The sequence below is a fragment of the Glycine soja genome, chromosome 10 (assembly GCF_004193775.1).
Source record: "Glycine soja cultivar W05 chromosome 10, ASM419377v2, whole genome shotgun sequence".
Classification (NCBI taxonomy): domain Eukaryota; kingdom Viridiplantae; phylum Streptophyta; class Magnoliopsida; order Fabales; family Fabaceae; genus Glycine; species Glycine soja.
The window spans coordinates 34144511-34162414 of record NC_041011.1 but is presented as its reverse complement, the minus strand read 5'-3'; the positions used below and the strand labels follow the sequence as shown (position 1 = coordinate 34162414).

At 37.2% G+C, this 17904-nt stretch overlaps 1 protein-coding gene across 1 annotated transcript; it reads left to right on the top strand.

Annotated features, from left to right (window-relative positions):
- Window positions 1–6495: 6495 nt before the first annotated feature.
- LOC114371664 lies at window positions 6496–6888 on the top strand. Its single transcript, XM_028329031.1, has one exon. The coding sequence runs from the start codon at window positions 6496–6498 to the stop codon at window positions 6886–6888; it is 393 nt and encodes a 130-aa protein (XP_028184832.1).
- The last annotated feature ends 11016 nt before the right edge of the window (window positions 6889–17904 follow it).

The window sequence follows — 17904 nt, the reverse complement described above, 5'->3', positions numbered from 1 at the left end:
GAATCGGGGTACAAGAACTTAGCTGTGTATGTGTGTCTTAATGTGGTCTTGGGTGAGTTTAGTCTTACAAGAGGAATTTGCAGACGAGGCTTGATCAGGACTAGGCTAGGCTATCATGAGGAATCGGGGTCTAGCAGTCCAGGAGACCACATAGGAACACATGAGCATTGTTAAATAGAGAACATCCTTTTTAGCATCAGGAACCTATGAGGAAGACCAACGCTTTCTCTACTTGTTTTTACACAATATTTCTCTTGCGTGATTTTCTTTCTTTTTGCCTAGATAGTTTAAATACCTGTTCATAACCATAGTCATATTTTCATACCAAACACCTATTTATCGAAATAGTTTGCCAGATAACATAAGTTCCCCGAGAGTTCGATACTCGGTTCTTACCGTTTTATACTACTTGTGCGATCCGATATACTTGCCGGTTGCGAACACGGGTCGAGGAAGAAAAAAGAAGGGAACACCAATGTAATGATGTTTCATTCTCCTGGGGCACCAAAAATACAAAACTCCTCAAATTACCGCCATCTCACAAATCCATCACCCAGTTTCATCCAGTACACCATCAGCAAGACCATCTTTTACCAATCAGTCATGGAACCAAAATTCTACCCCAACCAAACCATAAAACACCCAAGATCGAGCACTAATTCAATTTGACCCTATCCCAATGCCTTACACTGACTTATTGCCCCTTTTACTTCAAAACTCATTGGTGGTTCCAATCCCGATGCAACCTCAAGAATCGCCATATCCCAAGGGATACGATGCCAATGCCAAATATGACTATCATCCAAGTTTTATTGGCCACTCCATGGAAAATTGTAAAACTTTGAAGTTCAAAGTGCGGAGTTTAATTAAAGAAGGATGGTTAAACTTCAAGGAGGATAACCCTAACATAGGAAATAATCCTTTGTCAGGGCATAGAGAGCCATTAGTTAGTGTTATTGAAGAGGGTGGAGAGCAACTTAGAACAATGAGAGTAGAAGATGTGAAAACTCCAATGGATGACTTTTTTTAGGAAATGAGAAAATTTGGAATGATTGAAGACACCTTGAACAAAAATTAGGGTATAACTTACACCCTAAAGCAAGCTAAGACTTCAAGCAGATCCTGTATGACTTGATGGATAGGCAATTGATGCAAATTGGTTATTTCGAAAGTGATGTATCGGTAGTTGACTCCATTTTGAACTTTCCAAAATCCTTAGTGGTACATTATGCAAAATGCACTACTAGCTTAGCCTTTAGTGGACCAAAGATCATCACTATACAAGTTCTGAAAGCTTTTCCTTACAAGGATAATAAAGCAGTGCCTTGGAGATATGAAGTCAAAGTGTGTGTTGATGGTTCTGATGAAAAACAATCCAAGAATGCCAGCTCAGAAGCTACCAATATTAGAAATGTTGTTGGGATTGGTAGTATGACTCGGAGCGGCCGAATCTACTATCCTAGTGAATCAAGGACCAAACCATATAAAGAAACAAATGGTGAAGAAGTTGTGAGGAGTTCAGAGGAACAAAGGAAAGAAATTTCTGATGAAGAGGCTTGCGAATTCCTAAAGCTTATAAAACAAAATGAATACATAGTGATGGACCAACTTAATCGCACCCCTACCAAAATATCATTTTTGTCCCTGATGTTGAACTCTGAACCCCATAGGAAGAAGGTATTGTTGAAGATATTGAATGACGCTCATGTCATTCATGACATCTCTAAGGAGAAATTTGAAGGTATTGTAGGTAATGTTAGTGCAAGCAATTACCTAACATTCACTAATGAAGAGATGCCAGTAGAAGAAGCAGGGCATAATAAAGCCCTACATATATCAATGAAATGCATGGACCATGTCTTGGCAAGAGTTCTATTTGATAACGGTTCCTCGTAGAATGTCATGCCAAAGACAACATTGGCAAAATTACCGTCTAATGAGTAATACATGAAGCCAAGCACTATGGTAGTACGTGCTTTTGATAGGTCTCATAGAGAAGTGATTGGGGAAATAAGTCTGCCTATCCAGATTGGTCTAATTACCTTTGAGGTAGTATTTCATATGATGGACATTGCGCCAATGCATAGTTGTCTTCTAGGAAGGCCTTGGATTCATGGTGTAAGAGCGATGCCATCTACTTTGCACTAGAAACTGATATTCATTGTTGATGACAAACTAGTCATTATTTTTGTTGAGGAGGATCTACTAGCCAGTAAGCCATCATCCATTCCTTATATTGAAGCTACTAAGGAAGCCTTGGAGACCTCATTCCAAGGGCTTGAAATTGCGAATGCTATTTATGCGAAGGAAGGGAAGGCGACTACCTAACCGTCAAGTGCTTCCATGATAGTAGAAAAAGTTATGCTAGAGAATGGGTATAGATATGGCCATGGACTAGGAAGACATAGGCAGGGTCCTACACAATCGCTTGATTTGATGGAAAATAAAGACTGATTTGGTCTGGGCTATAAACCATCAAAAGCTGATAAAAGGCGGGTTATGCTTAAAAAGAGAGAAAGAAGACTAGCCCAATTGAAAAACAAAGAGCCTAGAATTAAGGGGTTCCCCATCTACGATTTATGAGAGAGCTTATGGAATGTTGGGTTTGAGTTTCGTGACTCAATAACTGTTGCAGAGGAAGACATTTCTGAAGACAAGTCTTTCAACTTAGTTCACACTTGTCCACCAAAAGTCAAGCTCAACAATTGGAAGATTATCGAGCTCCCTATAGTTGTGAATTCAAGTTTAAAGTAATTTTGTAATGTTAATCTTATTGTTCTGCCCTGTTGGATCAAGTGGCCTCGGAATAATTAAGAAGGGGGGGTTGAATTAATTATTACTGAACCTTTACTAATTAAAAATTTACCCTTCTTTGGCTTTTACTATGTTGTTAAGAAAGTAAAGAATAGAAATAAAACTTAACCAAAAGTAAAAGTGATAACTAAAGTGCACAGCGGAAAATAAAGAGTGTAGGGAAGAAGAAAACAAACACAAGAGTTTTATACTGGTTCGGCAACAACCCGTGCCTACATCCAGTCTCCAAGCGACTTGTGGTCCTTGAAATTTCTTTTCAACCTTGTAAAATCCTTTAAAAGCAAAGATCCATAAGGGATGTACCCTTCCTTGTTTTCTTTGAACAACCTAGCGGATGTACCCTCCACTAGAACTGATCCAGAAGAGATGTACCCTCTCTTGTTCTCAGTCACAACAACCCAAGTATATGTACCCTCTACTTGTACCACAAAGGATGTACCCTCCAATGTGTTAAGACAAAGTTCTCAGGCGGTTAGTCCTTTGAAACTTTGTGAATGGCGAAACAAAAGAATTCTCAGGCAGTTAGTCCTTTGAAATCTTTTGTTTATGGGAAAGGGAAAAATCAAAAAGAATTCTCAGACTGTGTCGTTTTGAATTCTTTGACTAGGGAGAAGGGAGACACAAAAGAATTCAGGCGGTTAGTCCTTCGTTCTTTTGGAAAAGGGAGAAGAGAGACACAAAAAGAATTCAGGCGGTTAGTCCTTGGCGAATTCTTTTTGGCAAAGGGAGAAGGGAATGAAAAAGATGAATAGCACGCTTTTGTTTTCAAGGTTTAGAAAACCAGAAAACTTTAGAAAGCTTTTGGCAAAGGATGAAAAAGAAGAAGAGATTCAAGAAGATGTTCAAAGAGATTCAAAGGTTGTAAAAGATTGTAATAATTTTTCAAAAGTTATAAAAATGCAAGTCAAGGTCTTGATTTTATAGACTTTTTAAGTCTGGTCAAGAAAACCATTAGAAAAGTTATAACCTTTAGAAAAACTTGAAAACCATTGGAAGAGTTACATCTTTTGATTTTTATTCAAAACTTATCACTGGTAATCTATTACCAAATCATTGTAATCGATTAAACAAAGCATTTTTGTGAAAAGGATGTGACTCTTCACAATTGAATTTGAATTTCAACATTCAAACACACAGGTAATCAATTACCAAAATCTTGTAATCGATTACACCATTTTGAAATTAATTGGAACGTTGTAAATTCAGTTTGAAAGCTTTTGAAAACTAACTTTGCTACTGGTAATCTATTACAAGAGAGTAAAAACTCTTTGGTAAAGGATTTTGTGAAAACTTCATGTGCTACTCAATGTTTTGAAAAACTTTTTAGTACTTATCTTGATTGAGTCTTTTCTTGATCTTGAGTATTCTTGATTCTTGATTCTTGAAACTTGAAACTTGAAACTTGATTCTTGAATCTTAAAATCAAATTTCTCTTGATTCTTGACTCAATCTTGAAATCATTCTCTTGGTAATTGTTCTTGACTCAATCTTAAAATCATTCTCTTGGGTTTTTGTCATCATCTTTGTTATCATCAAAACAACTTGAATCAATCTTGATTCATCATCATCATGAAGCTTACTTCTACATGCCCAAGGCTTTAGGATATTTTCTTTATTGAATAAGGGCTCATGTGTTTCCTTTCAGTATATTAAGAAAAGAGCATTTCTTCTTTCTTCTCTTCAGTTTCTCTTCTCTCATCTTTAAACCTCATTTAATCTCTTTGTTATTCTTGTTTAAACTTTAATGATGGAGATTTAAAAATGACACGCTTGAAATTGAAAATGCTAGTATCACATCCAGCATTTTTTATTGTCCCGATAATCAATCAAATGAAGAAAGCGAAGATGAAAAGGGTATTTCTTCGGAGTTATTAAGGTTGGTAGAGCAAGAAATGAAAAAGATTCACCCCAATGAAGAACCAGTTGATATAATTAATTTGGGGACTAAAGATGAGGAAAAAAAAAGGTTAAAGTTGGCACATTAATAAGTGAAAATGAGTGCAATAAGTTGATAAAGCTCTTACATGAATATGCTGATGTCTTTGCTTGGTCATACTGAGATATGCCAGGACTTGATGTCAACAAAGTGGAGCATAAGTTGCCATTGGAGCCAGAATGTTCTCCAGTCAAATAGAAGTTAAGGCAAATGAAACTAGAGTTATCCCTAAAGATTAGGGAAAAGGTTAACAAGAAACTTGAAGTGGGATTTATAGTTGTTTCCAAATACCCATAATGAGTTGCCAACATAGTTCCAGTTCCTAAGAAAGATGGATAAGTTCAAAAGTGTGTTGACTACTGAGATCTAAATAGAGCCAGCCCAAAAGATGATTTCTCATTACCTCATATCGATGTGTTAGTAGATAATATAACACATCATTTTTCTTTTCCTTCATGGATGGATACTCGGGATACAACCAAATGAAAATGACTAAAGAGGATGAGGAGAAAACCACATTCATCACGCCTTGGGGCACCTTTTGCTATAAAGTCATGTCATTTGGGCTAAAGAACATTGGGGCAACATATCAAAGGACGATGGTGACTTTATTCCATGACATGATACATAAGGAGGTCAAGGTTTACATGGATGACATGATCACTAAGTTAAAAAAGGCAGAAGATCATGTAGTCCATATACAGAAATTGTTTGAGCGGCTAAGGAAGATCAAACTAAGACTAAATCCAGCCAAATACACTTTTGGCATCAAATCTGGAAAATTGTTAGGTTTCATCGTCAACCAAAGAGGAATTGAAGTGGATACTGACAATGTCCGTGCAATGTTGGAAATGCCGCCCCCTTACACAGAAAAGGAGATTCGAGGTTTCCTGGGAAGGTTGAATTATATTGCCCGATTTATATCCCAACTAATGGCAACATGCGAACCTATCTTCAAATTGCTGCACAAAAATCATCCTTTGGAGTGGAATAATGATTGTCAGGAAGCATTTGAGAAAATAAAGAAATACTTGTGAAGTTCCCCAATCTTAGTCCCCCCAGTTGCTGGAAGACCCCTCATAATGTATCTAACAATGCTTGATGGATCTATGGGTTGTGTATTAGGGCAACATGATGGTTGTGGAAGGAAAGAGCATGCTATACACTATTTGAGCAAGAAGTTCATTGGTTGTGAGACCAGATATTCATTTTTAGAGCAAACTTGTTATGCTTTAGCATAGGCAAGTCATCACTTTAGGTAGTATATGTTGAGTCTTACAACTTGGTTGGTGTTTAAAATGGATTCAATCAAGTATATTTTTTAGAAGCCTGCTCTTAAAGGAAGGATTGCTCATTGGCAAGTTCTTTTTATCATAATATGACATTGTATATGTGACACAAAAGCAGTTAAAGGTAGAGCTCTGGAAGATTATTTAGCACACCAACCTATTGAAGATTATCAGTCAATGCAATGTGAATTCCCCGATGAAGGCATAATGGAAATGTTTGGCAACAAAGATTTGTCAAAAGAAAGAAGATGGATCATGTGGTTTGATGGTGCTTCCAACATCATGGGCCATGGGATAGGAGTTATATTACTCTCCCCAAAGAAGCAGTATATCCCAATCACGATTAGGCTATGCTTTAATTCTACTAGCAATATAGCAGAGTATGCGACATGTACTTTGGGGTTACAGGCGACTGTGGAATAAAAAGAAAAAGAGGTTTATGGTGACTTAGCACTGATGATCCATCAGTTAAAAGGTGAATGGGAAACTCGAGATGCAAAGCTAATTCCTTACCAAACCCGCATCAAGGAATTGGTGAAACAATTTGATGAAATCACGTTTGAGCTCATTCCTTGTGAAGATAACCAATTGGCAGATGCACTAGCAACTTTATCATCCATGTTCAAATTGAGCAAGGATAAGGACATGCCACTTATAAGGATCCAACATCATGATCAACCTACATATTTCCACTTGGTAGAAGAGGTATCTAATGGGAAACCAGGGTACTTTGACATCAAAGAGTATAACAAGAGTCATGAGTATCCTCCAAATTCCTTAGAGAATGACAAAAGAACATTGAGAAGACTAGCAATGAGCTTTTTTTCTAAACAAGGATGTGTTGTATAAGAAAAATCATGATATGGTGTTGCTTAGATGTGTAGATGTCATTGAAGTGCAAAAGATCTTCAGAGAAGTTCATGAAGGGTCCTTTGGCACTCATACCAATGGGTACACTATGGCAAGAAAGATCTTGAAGGCTAGATATTACTGGTTAACCATGGAGACAAACTGCTATAATTAAGTGAGGAAATGTCACAAGTGCCAGGCATATGCTGATAACATCAATGCTCCACCAATGTCGTTGAATGTACTATCATATCCTTGACCTTTTTCTATGTGGGGAATATATGTCATTGGGCCCATAGAACCCAAAGCATCAAATGGACTTCACTTCATTCTAGTAACAATTGATTATTTCACTAAATGGGTCGAAGCCGCTTCATATGCTAGCATAACTCGAAATGTGATAGTGAAATTCATCAAGAGAGAATTGATTTTTGCTATGCCATACCAAGCAAACTCATCACCGACAATGCAACTAATTTGAACAATAAGATGATGACAAAGTTGTATGCTGACTTCAAGATTCAACATCATAATTCTACCCTATATCATCCAAAGATGAATGGGACAGTTGAAGCGGCCAATAAGAAAATAAAAAATATCATTTAGAAGATGGTGGTGACATACAAAGATTGGCACGACACGCTCCCATTTTCCTTACATGGATATCATACATTTGTTCGTGCCTCAATTGGTGTAACCCATTTTCCTTGGTGTATGGGATGGAGGCAATCCTTCCAATTGAGCTCAAAATCCCTTCCTTATGAGTATTAATTGAGGTCGAGTTACAAGAAGCAGAATGGGCCCAAATGTGATTCGATCAATTGAATCTCCTTGAGAAGAAAATGTTGAATGTGATATGCCATGATCAATTGTATCAGAGGAGACTAAAGAAAACATTTGAAAAAGAAGGTATGCCCCTGTCAGACCCTAATTTCGTTCACATAATGCTTTTATTGTTTGACACCAATTGCAACGCAAGGTCGAGGGATCACTCAAATCGATTGTTGGGTCTAGGAACGAAAACCACAAGGAAATAGGCAAAATAGTCATTTTATGGAATTTTCAAGGCCCAAGCTCGCCCAAGCTAGCATCTGGCTTGCCTAGGCCATGAAATTCCTTCAACCCTAAGTAACTAGCTCACTTGGGCGAGCTAATACCTTCAGGATTACATTTGCCCCTGCCTTAAATGGCTTTTTCTATAAATAGCCATGTAGGGGAAGGGTTTTGGGGGTTCAAGAAGTTTAGAGAGGAAGAAAAACGAAGGGAGAGGAAGAAAAAAAGAAGAAAAGCGAAGCCGAGGCGCTACCGAATCGCAACCGAGGATCATTCCCTACATCACTTCTCTTGCTAGCCTTGTACCCTGTGCAACAGCTAGTTAGTTCTTCTTCCTTTTCTTTTCTTTTCTTAAGAGTTGAATGTAATCCATGTACCCTTATGAGTCCTCTCTGATATTATGTATGTATTCATCTTCTCCCCTTTATCGTTGGTAATTTCATTTTTATTTGTAAGGTTTAATTCTAGCCGACCACAAGTGTCGCGAAATCGTTTTCTTTTCTTTTGTAGGACTAGAGACTAATAAACAAATAAAGGAAATCAATTCAAAACCAAACTTATTTTTATCAAATATCACTTGAGATCGTTCAAGGTCCAACGCCTTAACGACTCCATCTGCTTTTCACAATTTAAAACGTTGTTTCAAGGTCCAAACGCCTTAATGACTCTTTTTTTTTCTGACGTTTTCCCTTAAATAAACATTGGTGGTGACTCCACGCGTTTTATTTTTTAGAAGACACACTTTCTTTTATTTCCCTTCGTTGTCTCTTCGTGAGGTAGGTTGTGACAGATGACGACTCCACTAGGAAGTTGTTAGATAGTTAAGCCATTTTCATCGACTGTGTATTTTTTATCTTGAATTTTTTCTTTGTTTTAGTTTCGCAAAATAAAATGTGCCATTGAACTTTAGGATAGACGACATGTGCTATACTTAGGTTGCTCTGTTCACACATGACACCTACACTTTTTTCACACACCTTTAGATGTTGGGCCTTATACTCGGGTCTGTGTGAGCCATAGGGAGTGGAGGTTGATCTGTGCTCATGTTGGGTCTCTGACTTGCTTAATAACAGTGAAGCCTCACCTAGAGTTTTCCTCTTTTAGTGATGCATTGTCACTGATAGTCCCTATCGCCACAATGTATTATCTAAGAGGATGATATCTCTAGAAACCGGTAAGGTTACATGAAAGTACCCATGGGAGTTGTCACTAGAAGTGGACTTTTGGATCCTTTCCAGTAGGTTCCTGAATTAGGGGCACATAACAAACTTACTCTGGCTTGTTCCTTGATCGCATCATGCATCTCTTTATGGCATCATAATGGACATATCATTCCTGCATTTATCATTTATCATATTCATGCATTGCATTTGCATAAGTCATTGCATTATCATACCTCTTCATTTAGCATGCTTTTGTTCTGCCAATTGCATACATTCTATTTTCATCGTTCGCATGTTATGTTCACTCATGCACGATCCTGACACATAGTAGCTCATGCCTTGCATTTTCCTAAAAAAAAAAGTCACAATGAAGCGTGAAAGTTTACACCACATTCTTAGTTACATGTGTTGGGTACCATGATGATAGCTATAAATAGACCATGTTGGGATTATACACTCATTTCTCTTGAAAAATGATTGAAAATCGCGTGAACATGGTACCTAATGCATTGTTAACTAGGAAAGGATGGTTCTTCGGGTGTCTCATGTCGATCTCATAATTACATTTGTCATGCATAGCATAAGTATGCCCTAATCATTCATCTCTATGATAGGTTGTCGAAGTATTGACAATCAAAATTTCTATTCCTTGGATTATGGGGTCGAACCAAGCACATGCTTTTAAGAAAAGGTTTTCATCATGTCAAGGTTAAGTATGGAAGTAACCAACTTGCAAAAGTTGGGACAAAAGATGGATCAAGTTTACATAGCTTCTTTGGCTACTGCCAACACATGATTGAGCTAAATAATTTACAAAATTAGGGACTATTGATGTCCATGTTTTATTTCCAGTTGCACTTTGACTCTGACAAGATGTAATGAACAATGTTGTTTTAATGAAAATCTGAATTGATTTGACCTTATGTTCTACTGAATGTCCAGTGTAAAATTTGTAATACTTTAACAATGTATCTTTCACATATATCCATGCTTATTTTTATTTTCACATTGGTTGCATTACTTATTGCATTCTTTCCTTGAAATCAGAATTGTAATCAAAAGGAAAGAATGCGTTTTACGGTGCCCTTACCGAACACGTGCCAAAGCTAGAGGATGAGTGAAATAGAAGAGGTGCCAGAGCAGATGAAGGCCGACATGGAGGCCATGAAAAATAGATGACCACAATGATGGAGGCCATGATGAGTATCAGAAGGATGATGGAGGTTAATAGGACTATAGTTGTTGCCGTAAGTACTGCGACAGAGGTGGACCCGACTCACCCACCTGGCTTCAATCAAGTAAATCATCCAGCCTCGGATATGGTAGGTCAGGGAGGCGAAGTGTTGGGAAGTGCAGGCAGCCCCCATTTTGTGCAGGTTCAGAACAAGCATTCCTTTTCAATCAAGTAAATCGTCTAGCCTCGGATATGGTAGGTCAGGGAAGCGAAGTGTTGGGTAGTGTAGGCAGCCCCCATTTTGTGCAGGTTCAGAACAAGCATTCCTTTCCACCATATGGATTGCCACCCAACTATACACCACCCAATGTTGTATATGCTCCCGATGAGAATGTTGTTAAACAAGTGGCCTCAATAACTTAAGAGAGGGTGAATTAAGTTTCAAAATTTCCCACTAACAAACTTTTAACCCCCTTCTAAATGATAGGCTCAGAATGCAAAAGAAGAAGCATCAATCAATTTAATAATGTTCTTTAAACATGCAAGACAAAATTGATTGCAATAAAATAAATGAGATAAGGGAAGAGAGAAATGCAAACTCGATTTATACTGGTTCGGCCACTTCCCGTGCCTACGTCCAGTCCTCAAGCAACCCACTCGAGATTTTCACTAACTTTGTAAAAATCCTTTTTACAACTTCTGAGCACCCGAGGGATCCCTTTCCCTTGTGTTCAAGAAACTCATAATTCAAGAGAAAACCAGTTTCTTGATTACAATTGACTTTCTAAGAAGAACAAAAAGATTTTTCTCCTTTAGAGTGGATAATACAATTTGAAGTTCCTGGATGAACTCTCAATAGATTTGCAAGTGTTTGCCCAAGAGTTGTTCAGAGAGCATTTGACAATGAAGTTCTCTTGTAATATCTTTCTCTTTCTTTTTGAAATCAGACACACACATATATAGGCCCTTCATGCCTTTTCAAAATGGTTTGAAGAGATGTGTCTTTTCAAAAAGCTTTTTCTAAATTTTTTTCACTGGTAATCAATTACAAGTTTCTGGTAATCGATTACACAGTTATATTTTGAAGGGTCATGACTTTTGAATTTGAATTTCAAGAGTTCTATTGCTGGTAATCGATTACAAACATCTGGTAATCGATTACAGGTTCAAAATTCAAATTCAAAACCCTTTTTAACAACTATTTTTCAAACTTGTCTTCTGGTAATCGATTACCAGAGCCTTGGATGTCTTAGAAACACTTTGTTTTGAGGCAAGGCTTTATCTTGAGTCAATCTTGAAGCAAGGCTTTGTTTGTTGAAGCAACCTTGTATTAATCTTGAAGCAATGCTTATCCTTTGAAGTAATCTTGTTTGGTTCTCTTTGGCATCATCAAAATCATGTATTCATACATTCACATTCTCCCCATTTTTGATGATAACAATAATTATCAAGTGATTTCTTTTCAGCATCATCAAAACATGCATGACTCACATTCTCCCCCTTTTTGATGATGACACTCATTATCAAGCAAATTCTTTCTGACATCATCAAAACCTGCATGATTTACAAATGTCGACAACTCTGCACCCATATCCATTGAGAGCCAACAACCCCAATCTGATCATGCACATGTCTCTCAACCCATGGGGGAGACACATGAAGTACCTCAAGGCCACACTCTAGTCGACTTCGAGCCTCACCTCGGATATGCCATGGAGGGGGAGTCACTTTTTAGTGTAAAGGGAGCCTCCTGCTATAGTGAAAAGGAAGAAATTTGATCATATAGAGGAAAGGTTGAGGGTCATTGAAGGAGGCGGAAATTATGCCTTTGTTGACATGGCAGAGTTGTGCCTAGTGCCCGACGTGGTCATTCCTCCGAAGTTCAAGGTGCCAGATTTCGATAAGTACAATGGGACTACTTGCCCCAAGAATCACCTGAAGATGTACTGCAGGAAAATGGGGGCATATGCGAAAGATGAAAAATTGTTGATGCATTTCTTCCAGGAAAGTCTTACTGGGGCAACAGTCACCTGGTATACTATGTTGGATCGAGTGGCCTCAGAATAATTAAGAAGGGGAGGTTGAATTAATTATTCCTAAAACTTTACCAATTAAAAATTACTCTTTTAAGGTTTTTACTTTTGTTGTTAAGAGAATATGGAGTAGAAGATAAACTTAACAGAAAGTAAAAGCAAAAATTAAATGCACAGTAGAAAGTAAAAAAGTAGGGAAGAAGGAAACAAACACACAAGAGTTTTTATACTGGCTCGGCAACAACCCGTGCCTACCTCCAGTCCCCAAGCGACCTGCGGTCCTTGAGATTTCTTTCAACCTTGTAAAAATCCTTTTACAAGCAAAGATCCACAAGGGATGTACCCTTCCTTGTTCTCTTTGAAACCCTAGTGGATGTACCCTCCACTAGAACTGATCCACAAGAGATGTACCCTTTCTTGTTCTCAGTCAAACCCAAGTAGATGTACCCTCTACTTGTGCCACAAAGGATGCACCCTCCAATGTGTTAAGACAAAGATCTCAGGCTGTTAAACCTTTGATACTTTGTGAATGGGGATACAAAAGAATTCTCAGGTGGTTAAACCTTTGAACGCTTTTGTATTAGGGAATGGGAAGAATCAAAAGAATTCTCAGACTGTGTCATGTTGAATTCTTTGACAAGAGAGAAGGGAGACACAAAAGAATTCAGGTGGTTAGTCCTTTGTTCTTTTGGAAAAGGGAGAAGAGAGACTCAAAAAGAATTCAGGCGGTTAGTCCTTGGCGAATTCTTTTTGGCAAAGGGAGAAGAGAATGAAAAGATGAATAGCACAAGTTTTCAAGGTTTGGAAAACCAGAAAACTTTAGAAAGCTTTTGGTACAAAGAAGAAGAAGAAGTTCAAAGAGATTCAAAGAGATTCAAGGCTTGTAAAGGATTGTGTAAGATTTTTAGAAAGATTTATTGAAAATGCAAAACAAAGTCTTGCTTTTATAGACTCTTCATGTCTGGTCAAGAAGACCATTCAGAAGAGTTATAACTTTTAGAAAAACTTAAAAACCATTTGAAAAAGTCAAAACCTTTTTGAAGAGTTACATCTTTAGATTTTTCAAAAACAAACACTGGTAATCGATTACCAAATAAGTGTAACCGATTACACAAAGCTTTTGAGTGAAACAATGTGACTCTTCACTTTTAAATTTGAATTTCAATGTTCAAGGACACTGGTAATCGATTACCAAAACATTGTAATCGATTACAGCCTTTTGAAAATATTTGGAACGTTGTAAATTCAGTTTGAAAACTTTTTCAAACTCATTTTGCTACTGGTAATCGATTACAACAATATGGTAATCGATTACCAGAGAGTAAAAACTCTTTGGTAAAGGTTTTGTCAAAAACTCATGTGCTATTCAAAGTTTTGAAAAAACTTTTTAATACTTATCTTGATTGAGTCTTTTCTACATTCTTGAATCTTGAGTCTTGAATCTTGATCTTGATTCTTGAGATCTTGAATCTTGAATCTTGATTCTTGGCTTTCTTCTTGAGTCTTGAATTCTCCTTGACTCTTGAACTCTTGACTTGTTCTTGATTCACTTGAGATGTTCTTTGATTCACTTGAGTTGTTCTTTGATCTTTTGAGCTTTTTGTTCATCACCTTTGTCATCATCTTTTGTTGTCATCATTGTTATCATCAAAACACCTTTGAATCATTGTTGATTCATCATGAAGCTTTGCTTCCACATACTAATCTGGAACCTTCCTGGTCCATTCCTGGAAGGACCTAATGGTTGCCTTCATTAAGCAGTATCAGTATAATTCTGATATGGCTCTGGATAGAATGCAACTACAGAACATGTGTAAGAGGGAGCATGAATCTTTCAAAGAATACTCCCAAAGGTGGAGGGATCTTGCAGCTCAAGTAGTGCCCCCAATGATGGAGAGGGAGATGATAACAATGATAGTGGACATATTACCGGTGTTCTACTATGAAAAGATGGTGGGTTACATGCCTTCAAGCTTTGCAGATTTAGTGTTTGTTGGCGAGAGGATCGAAGTGGGTCTAAGAAGAGGAAAATTTGATTATGATGCTTTGATGAATAGGAAGCCTAAGGCAAATGGAGAGAATAAGAAGGAGGGAGAAACCCATGTTGTGACTGTCGTTCCTACATGGCCAAATTTCCCACTAGCTCAACAATATCAATACTCAGCCAATATCAGTCCTTCTCATTACCCACCACCCTACCAGCCAAGAACACTTAATCATCCACAAAGGCTGCCCCTAAATCAGCCACAAAACCCGCCTACTGCACATCCGAGGCCAAACAACACCCTTAATACGGACCAAAACACCAACCAGGGAAGGAATTTTCCAGAAAAGAAGCCTGTAGAATTCACCCTAATTTCAGTGTCATATGTTAACCTACTCTCATATCTACTCAATAATGCAATGGTAGCCATAATCCCAACAAAGATTCCTCAACCTCCATTTTCCTGAGGATACAACTCGATGCAACATGTGCTTATCATGGAGGAGTTTTGGGACATTCCATTGAGCATTGTATGACCCTGAAACATAAGGTGCAAAGTCTAATTGATGCAGGCTGGCTAAAATTCGAGGAGGACTATTGCTTGTGAATTCTGGCGTTGTCTAGAGACACTATGCATGATACTTTGGGCAGTTTGAAGGTTATTGTTAGATGTCTCCAATGACTCATTAGGATTTTCAAGTTTATGCCATTACTGTAAACAACAATCACAATGCTAATAATATAGATAAATTTGATGTCCTTGTCTCTTATTCTCTCACAATTACATCTTTGCATATTTATTGAACATTCACTGGAATGTGAATGTATGTCGTTGGCTTGTTTGCTCAAGTGACTTGCGCTTCTGAGTTGATCTCCAAGTTTGTTCAATTAGAAATTGATCGTTCTACACGTTTGGTGGGGGTGCCATAAACAACAAGTAAAGTTCAAAAAAAAAATGTTCCATTGGTTGTGTTTCAAATAAAAAATAAGAAGTACAAACATTCATGTGACCTTTATCATTCTTAAAAGTTGTCTTTTTGAGAGAAAAAGTGAGTTGTCAAGAACAAGAGTCATTCGACTTAATCTATCAATTGAAAATCCTTTAAATATTTCTTGTCCTTGAAAATTCATTTTTGAGAACCTGCACAATTTCTTTCATTTTTCCTTGCTACAAGGTCATGACAAAAGACAACAATAGATACCTCAGAGCCCTACACTGGGGCAATGAGAGGCACCATGCATGAGCCTCAAGCGAACCTAGGGGCAGATCATAAGTTCTCACCCAGTAGGTTGAAAACCCGAAAGGGCGACCTAGGCAAGTTAGGGAAATAAAAAGGAAAAACAATCAAAGGCGTGTTATCAAGTGTTTTGTCCCAAAATCCAAACTGTAAAAGTCTCTAGTCAAGATTTGAAATGACACATGGTCGTGCTTCAACATCCCAAACACTAATTTATTCCTTGCTACCCCCTCCGAGCCGAAGCATATTTGTTTTCTAAAACCAACACAAAAAAAAAACAAAAACAAAATAGAAACCCCGAGTAGGAACCACCGCTAAACCAACGGGAAGAGCAATGCAAACAACACATACATGAAGTTGGGCAACATTGATGTAAAAAAAAAAAAAAGAGCAAAAAGAAAATCCGCCAAAGGCGAGTGAAGCAAAAAAAAGAGACAAAAGATCTCTAGATTTTACAAGGAAGGCACAAAAGTGAAATAAGGATTAATGTATAAGACAAAAGGAGTAGAGCCCAACCCAAAAGTTGAAATGAATAAAAGTACGAGCAACGCTCTCAAGGTTCTTACTCAATATAACCCTTAAAAACTCTTTGAGCCTCTCTAATCCTTTCTTTCATAGCCCTCTTACCCATGACCACGTTAGAAGCCCAATAAAGCCCATGTGGATCAAGGAATGACTAATTTTGCTTTTAAGCTTGGATTATGGAATGGAACCCTCACACGCTTGTGATTGTTGAAAGATATATATAAGAGAATCCTTGAGGTTTCACACTTGCACATTTGAGAAGAAAACTCATTCGACCAGGAGCTCGTGGAAAATGCCCAAAGACAATTATGATAGTAGGATACATCTGATGTTAGTCGTTCATGCAGACTCCTTAGGATTCCTTTTGAATCCAAGAGTGACCGTTGTTGTATAAATTCTTTCAGGATCCGCCCATGTCATCAAGTTTCAGTGGGATCAACAAACTCTTGGCATCACTCTATGACCTTAAATTGGGAAAGTTTCACTTGGTCATATACCAAAGTGTAATAATCCATTTCCATCCTTCAATGGTGCATGCGATCGGTCCCAAAGCCATATATTTTATTGTTGTGCAAAATAATCAAAGTTTTTAAACAAAAAAGAAAGAGACAAACCCTAGGATCAATATTTCAGTTGATTGATTAAATGTCAAACGACTCCACTGCCATCACCTAAAACTGTCAAGTGATTAAATCAAAACATGCACTCTAAGGGAGTCCCCAAGGAGATTTTCAAAAGATAGGATGAGGTTGCATGAGTTATCACATCTTTTAGAAAGAGACAGTCAATCTGTGTTTTTTAACACAAAAAAAAGAAAAAGAAAAAAAATTAAGATCACCAAAAGAGGAAAGAATGTCATAAACATTGCATAATTTTTCATTGCATTGCATTGTTGCATACAAAACCTGCATTTACTTCATTTTAGGGAGAAGTTTGCATGTCCATCCATTCCAAAACACATGTGTCACATTAGGCTATGAGTCCATAGATTTCTCATTATATACGAATTTCCAAAATCCAATTGCATGATTCATAGGACTCAATGTCCTTTGTTTTTTTCATAGAACTCAACATCCTTTGCTTTATGTTTCAAAGATTACAATGCCTTTTGCTTTATGATTTCAAAGACTACAATGTCTTCTGTCTTTTACGCTTTCATAGACTTCAATGTCTTCAGTCCTTTACATTTTCAAAGACTACAATGTCTTTAGTCTTTTACATTTTCAAAAACTACAATGTCTTCAATCTTTTACATTTTCAAAGACTTCAATGTCTTTTATCTTTTACGCTTCCAAAGACTATAATGTCTTCTGTTTTATGATTCCAAGACTACAATGTCTTTTATTTTATGATTTCAAAGACTACAATGTCTTTAGTCTTTTACGCTTTCAAAGACTACAATGTCTTCAATCTTTTACGCTTTCAGAGACTACAATGTCTTCAATCTTTTACGCTTTCAAATACTACAATGTCTTCAGTCTTTTACACTTTCAAAGACTGCAATGTCTTCAGTCTTTTACGCTTTTAAAGACTATATTGTCTTCAATCTTTTACACTTTCAAAGACTACAATGTCTTTAGTCTTTTACGCTTTCAAAGACTACAATACCTTCAGTCTTTTACGCTTTCAAAGACTTCAATGTCTTTTTTACACTTTCAAAAACTTCAATATCTTTTGCTTTATGTTTTACAAGACTACAATGTCTTCTGTTTAATGTTTTCAAGAATTCAATGTCCTTTACTTTTATGCTCTACAGGACTTCAATGTCCTACATTTTACGTTTTATAGGACTTCAATGTCCTTTTGTTTTTTTTTTTATTATTTCACTTCTTTTGTTTTCTCTAGC